Below are 6,496 nucleotides of genomic sequence, written 5' to 3'. Positions count from 1 at the left end.
TGTCCAATAGAAGCCATGAAGTCAAGAACCTTGTTGGCTTCCGCAAAAAAGAATGCTTAATTATCACTTCATCGAAAAAATGAAGGTCTAATTTCACATCCTTGATAATACTAGAAATTTCCCAAGGAATTTGTCATGTACCTCGAATTGAGTTAATAACACGTGTGAATTCATCTCAATGATGATATTCCACTTGACTGGGGATTGGAAATTCGATGTTAGCTCGGCTCGTGTCGGATCAACTTTGCTTTTGATCACCTCGAGTGGCATTGCATTGCATTGCATTGTCGAGGGACGAACACCCATCACCATCGCGTGATTGCACTATGTCACTAAATGATCACTTTGCACCATGTCTCATTTTTAGAAGACCGTGTAGTAGCCAACAACCCACTCGAACAAGCGATCATCACATCTTCGTCATCACAATAGTTTAACATGAACATAAAACACAAGCCATTGTGATTTATGACTTAAAAAGGATTTTGACCTACCATTTCAAATAGTCACTAAATTATAAAGGGTTTTTTTGTTAAAAACCACCTTATATTTAGGGGTATTTGTAAAAAACTACCTTATATTATTTTTCTTGTTTTAAACTACCTTTGTTTTCTTTTTTCTTGGTCAAAAACTACCTAAGCTCACGATATGACGAGATTTGATCGATTTAGCGACATTAACCTATCTCACATGACTCTGTTAACATCAAACAACAATGATCAACCGCATAAAAACCATAATTTAACTTCAGCCGACCAAGATTTATGTTTTTCACATTTCAATAATAACTATGAGTATCTACTAAAATTAAGCGTAAGTACATCATGACTTTCCAAAATCTGGTATAGGCATGATTTAAACATTAAAGAGTCGTATGAGATAGTTTAAAGCCGAAAAACTAACCAAATTTGTCTATACTCTTAGCATAGGTAGTTATTGACCAAAAATAAAGAAAATAAAGGTAGTTGAAAACAAAAAAATTAATATAAGGTAATCTTTTTACAAATACCCCTAAATATAAGGTAGCTTTTGACAAAAAAACCCAATTATAAATCATAAACATCCATATTTTCCCAACTTTAACCTTTAGCTTAAAAATAAGTAACTCAATTAACATAATTTTAACCACGGGCAGCTATACGTGGTTTCCCTTGAGACGATCGTATGTGTCTAAAGTATAAATTGGGTCGCGTACTCCACATATATAGACGAGACAAATTTATGACCATTGTCTAGACATTCTACAAATATCCATCAATCTACTCAACCTATTTTATGTAAGATGGACCCATAATTCTTGTTTCAGACGGTCTTATTTTCAGACTAGAAAATATTACCATTTTTTAATAGAATGTAATCATTTAATGACAAAATGTTATAACTAAAGTTGTCACTTTTTATCCTGAAAATAATGGTAACATTTTATCAGAAAATAGTAACATTTAGAGCTTGCTTGGATTAAGAGTAATAGAAGGGGAATGAATAAGGGAGTAATATGTGAGGTGTATTTCCTATGTTTGGTATACGGGTAATTATTCACCTCCTGAAATTATTACCCTTGTGAAGGGGTAATACATTACCCACCCTCCCCCTCTGGGTAATGATTAAGGGAGTAAAAGATCTACTCAGTAATCATTACTCTTATGTCAAATATATCATCAAGGAAGTCATTACCCCACTAATTAATTTCCCCAGTAATTATCGCCCAATAAAACTTACCCACTTAATAATTCCATGGATTCCAGGCAAGCCCTTAATTGTAAAATAACTACATTTAGGGGGTGTTTGGCCAAACTTTCTAAGTGCTTTTCTATTTGTAAAAGTAGAAGTTGGGTCAAACACTATAATTTAGGGAGATAAAAAACTATTTTTGAAAAGTCAGAAGTTAATAAAAAGCTACTAGAAACAGAAGCACCAAATTGATGCTTCTGCTTCTACTTCTACTTCTCCCAAAAACTCTTAGGATTATGGAAACTAAAAAAAAAAAAAAAAAAAAGTAGTAGGCCAAACACATCAATTTGTTAAGAAACTACTTTTACAAAAGTTAGGCCAAACAACCCCAACTTTTTCAAAAAGTAGTTTATGAAAAAACTCATTCTAGAAAGTAAAAGCTATTTCACATAAACTAGGTCAAACAGCACCTTAATCCGTTTTATTTCAGATGAAAAATAGCTGGTCTGAAATAAGGATTTGCAAAAACGGATATTACCCATGTTATGCCATGGCCCATAGGCCATAGGGTCAGTGATTGATTGGGACATTGGGTGAACAAAACTCACTCCACAAAGAGAGGAAAATTCTAGAAAGGTAAACCAAACAGTCAAACACCCACAATTCCACACCATATACCATATCAATTTCATCAAGTGTGTGTTGCACAAGAAAACAGCATCATTTCACAAACAAAGAAGAAAGTAGAAAGAGTAGAGAGAGAGTGAAGAAGTGTCCAAAAATGCCGTGCCTCAACATTTCAACCAACGTCAACCTTGAAGGTGTAGACACCTCTGCCATCCTCTCTGAAGCTACTTCCTCCATTGCCACCATCATTGGCAAACCTCCAGCTGTATACCTCTCTTTCTCCTTTTATTATCTTCTTTTTGGTGGCGGAACCCGGATTTGAACTTTAGGGGACTGAATATTTTGTGGGGGCGAATTACTAATGCAATCGAGTAGATAATATGTTAAATTTTGAAACTTTTGATTGTTTGGGTACTGTCTCTTTTCTGTGGCGGAACCAGGAATTGGAATTTAGGGGACGAAACATTTTGTGGGGAGAATTAGTAATGCAATAGAGTAAAAAAATAATCCATCTGTTCCGGTTATTTGTTGTCCTTTTCCATTTTTGTGTGTCTCATCAAATATTCTCCTTTCTATTTTAAGAATGAACTTGTTGAATAATTTGACAATCCAGAGTCGATTTGTTCTACTTGTCATTTAGTAATTGCCCCCCTTCTCTTTCCTTAGTCTTTGTGCCAAAACCAAATATAACAATTGACTGTGATGGAGGGAGTATAATACCAAAGCGTCTTGCTTATGACGGACACTATCCGTCACAAGCTGAAGACGGATAGTGTTCCTCTCACAATAAGGCAAGTGGGAGGGCAAGTGGGGGAAATGGAGCACCCCATGGATAATGCCATTTGCATATTGTGAGAGGGGCACTATTCGTCTTCAGCTTATGACGGATAGTGCCCGTAATATGTATCTTAAAGTGTGAAACTTTTTATTGTTTGGGTACTGGTTATTTTCTGTGGCGGAACCAGGATTCGAATTTTAGTGCTGAATTTTGTATTGGGGACGAATTAGTAATGAGGAGGAGTTAAAAAGATCGGAAATTTATCTTAAAGTTTGAAGCTTTTGGCTGTTTGGGTACTGTTTTTTTTAGTGGTGGAACTAGGATTTGAAATTTAGTGCTGAGTTTTTTAATTGGGGGTGAATTAGTAATGCGGTAGAGTGAAGAAGATTGAAAATTTAACTCAAAGTTTGAAACTTTTGGTTGTTTGGACACTGTTTCTTCTCTGATGAAAGGTTTAGAAGTAAGGAAATCGAAAATTTAACCGAAAGTTTGAAACTTTAGAAGTATGTTTGTAGGTTAAAGTGTAAATGATTGTTTGTTCTGTGCTTCTTTTGTTCTATTGTTTGGAATAATTTGTATGCCAATGGATTTTTGGCTGAATATGCTGTTACATGATGTGGGGTTTGTTGTACTGTTAGTGAATGGTTCTGCAGTTTGATGGGTTGGGTGTTTAATTTTGTGATAATCCGTGTTTGTGTAAGTTGTTGTCGATTTCGGGTCATACTATGAGTAGTAACTTTGGATTGGTCTGTTGGATGATATTGTGGATGTGATTTGTTGGCGAAATTTTTCAATTTTAGACGGCTGAATTTGGAATTGAGGAAGCATCATTAGTAGTTTGGATTAGCAGTGTTGTTGATATGTAATTTGCTTGCTGTATTGTAGTAATTTTTTTTCAACTAGTAAGTAATGTAGGACTATCAATATGTGAATTCATGAAGAAAAGTTTTTGTGTGGTTATAAGATGCGAAACAATCGAGTTCGTTTAGGTGATGGCCGAGAAATGGTTCTGGTACACGATTTCTCTGACTGGCGTATGCGATTCGGAGTGCTGTAAAACTGGCTGTCTTATTGTGTTAGCCTTTTCAATCACTAGAAAGGCACTGATGCGGTGAAAATTCAGCTGGGTGTGTTTCAATTATGTCGTGAACTGGTGTTCATCAAAGCCGTCTTTGAAAAGTTTTGTTCATATGCATTTTTCTGAGTTTTGCTGGTTCTTTGTTTCACCTTACGAGTAGTTCTCAATCATTGACACATGAGAACTTCAGTTGGGTGTATAGTTGTATACCAACTATGTGGTGAACCGGTGCTCAGCTAAGCACTCTTTGACAACTCGTTCTCTCACACGTGGTAGTGAATCCCGCTAGCCCTCCTACTCTCCTGCTTTGTTGTAGTTCTCACATGATATTTTTATATTCCCTTAATTCAGTCCGGTAGGTGGTAGGTCGGCTGCCATATGTAAAGATTTAGCACAAAACTCTAGTGGAGAATTTTTGTATGGTTTTTGAATTCCTGCTGCTGCGTCTGAAGAATTAAAATAGTGAAACTGCTTTACCAGTTAGAGATCTGATTAAATCATGTTCAAAAAAGGCATTGTATCAGCAAAATAAAATGGATATCCGGGCTCACGAAATGAAGCTATGCCAGACAATTATCCATTGAGGCTTCATAAGACATGTTAACCTCAGCCTGTGCATAACAAACTAACACGCTAATGAATAGGGGTTAATCGGGTTATATATTCCAGTTACAAAGGCATTACTTCCATAAGACATGTTACCAATTGCTCATTAGTCCTGTGACCCATTTGAAGCTCCAAAGTATATCGGTTTAGATCAACTATTTAAGTGAATGATCAGAATCTCCTGAAGTAGGACTTGATGCTCCTGCCTTGACTCCTGAGTCCTGATAAGATGAACTTTGCAAAAGTTTTATTCACCTGGAATCGTGATTTGTGCATAGTTTTTATATGTTATGTGGCCCGCTTTGTTTATTTATAGTGTCTGGTGTGGTATTGTTTAGGCTGTTCCCAATCCTGAAATTAGTGCGGTATGTTTTCTCTCTGTTTCATGTTTCCCTGACATTTTTCCTAACATGACCGACTGCTTGACTTTGCAGTATGTTATGGTGGTGTTGAAGGGATCAGTTCCGATGGCATTTGGCGGAACAGAGCAGCCAGCAGCATATGGTGAACTGGTGTCCATTGGCGGTCTTAACCCTGATACAAACAAGAAGCTCAGCGCTGCCATTGCCGCTATCCTTGAGACCAAGCTGTCTGTTCCCAAGTCACGCTTCTTCATCAAATTCTATGACACCAAGGCAAGTTGTCTATTTTACCATACTGATCATACCTTTGCTAGACACGTCATCATCAGACACCGATTTCTTATTATTGCATTCTTCCTGTTGTTTAGGAGCATCTCATTCAAGAAAATGCACAGTGTTTGCATGCTTTACACCAGTGCTAGCAACTTTAACATGTAAACGAGCCTTTGCTGTCAATAGTTGTGTTCATAATTTCCTAATATCTTCCATCTCCTTTATGTCTGCGACTCTTCCATATTTCTATGATCTCTTCTTATGTAGCGCCCCATTAAATACTCGGAAAGTTATTTTTAAGCACAAAATTGCATAGGAAATTTAATGTTGTCTGGTATCTGAGGTGGTTTGTGTTTTAAAATTGTTTTGCAGGGTTCCTTTTTCGGATGGAACGGATCCACCTTCTAAAAGCATTCAGCTGAGAAATGCACTCAAAGCTTCGGCATTGTCTAAGCTGAGGCGGTTGTGTTCGTACTTACCTATTAGGCTGTTATCTTCATTGTTAAACTGGATTAGTTAGCCTCACGGCTGTTCTGCTGTTTAATTGATGAATGTTGAAACTTAAGTTCTTATGAAGACCTGATTCGTTCGAGGATTAAATGCAGGTGAATGTGTTTGTTTCTACTAAGATGCAATGACAAGAACTTTGAACATGTTATATTAAACCGTCCCATCATCTTATTTGACAATAGCTGAACGGTCGTGAATATTATGAATCAAGTCGGGCACTGTTCTTGTGTATAAATCTATGGTGTCACCGTACCGTCATACAGTAGTTCACAGGTTAAATGCGAGGAGCTGGGACGTCGTCATGACCCACGCTAGGAGGTAGGTCGGTTTGGGATTGTTGGTTCATTAATCTTATTAAGTTAATTAAACTCTTCACCTTTTATCAAGTCGTACTCTACTCGGTTTCCTGAAAGCCAGATCCATTCTTCATGCATACATAACAAACCACTTTATTTTTATGAATGATTACAAATTTACAAGCATTGAATCATCACAAGATTTGATCCGGACCGTTAATAAGAAATGAAGATTAATTTCTTTTGAGAAATTGGAGAGAATTCAAACCGATGCAAACATACACGCATATTACAA

At 36.7% G+C, this 6,496-nt stretch overlaps 1 protein-coding gene across 2 annotated transcripts; it reads left to right on the top strand.

Moving 5' to 3' along the window:
• The first annotated feature begins 2,229 nt into the window (after positions 1–2,229).
• Positions 2,230–6,084, top strand: LOC141594621 (uncharacterized). 2 transcript variants are annotated; one of them, XM_074414627.1, is made up of 4 exons: positions 2,236–2,563; positions 5,195–5,395; positions 5,491–5,556; positions 5,768–6,084. In XM_074414627.1, exons 1-3 carry the CDS (start codon positions 2,453–2,455, stop codon positions 5,542–5,544), a joined length of 366 nt encoding a protein of 121 aa, XP_074270728.1. In that variant the 5' UTR covers positions 2,236–2,452; the 3' UTR covers positions 5,545–5,556; positions 5,768–6,084. The 2 variants fall into 2 exon arrangements, with proteins under 2 accessions (XP_074270735.1, XP_074270728.1); XM_074414634.1 differs by lacking the exon at positions 5,491–5,556 and having other exon boundaries at positions 2,230–2,563.
• Positions 6,085–6,496: the final 412 nt, after the last annotated feature.

The sequence above is a fragment of the Silene latifolia genome, chromosome 1 (assembly GCF_048544455.1).
Source record: "Silene latifolia isolate original U9 population chromosome 1, ASM4854445v1, whole genome shotgun sequence".
Lineage (NCBI taxonomy): Eukaryota > Viridiplantae > Streptophyta > Magnoliopsida > Caryophyllales > Caryophyllaceae > Silene > Silene latifolia.
The sequence above is the reverse complement of the archived record's forward strand: the minus strand, read 5'-3'. Positions and strand labels throughout refer to the sequence as shown.

Excerpts from the sequence above, each read along its gene's own strand:
- LOC141594621 (XM_074414627.1), top strand. The coding sequence starts at position 2,453 with ATGCCGTGCCTCAACATTTCAACCAACGTCAACCTTGAAGGTGTAGAC. Across the intron at positions 2,564-5,194 it reads TCATTGGCAAACCTCCAGCT|TATGTTATGGTGGTGTTGAA; the intron begins GTATACCTCTCT and ends TTGACTTTGCAG. Across the intron at positions 5,396-5,490 it reads TCAAATTCTATGACACCAAG|GAGCATCTCATTCAAGAAAA; the intron begins GCAAGTTGTCTA and ends CCTGTTGTTTAG.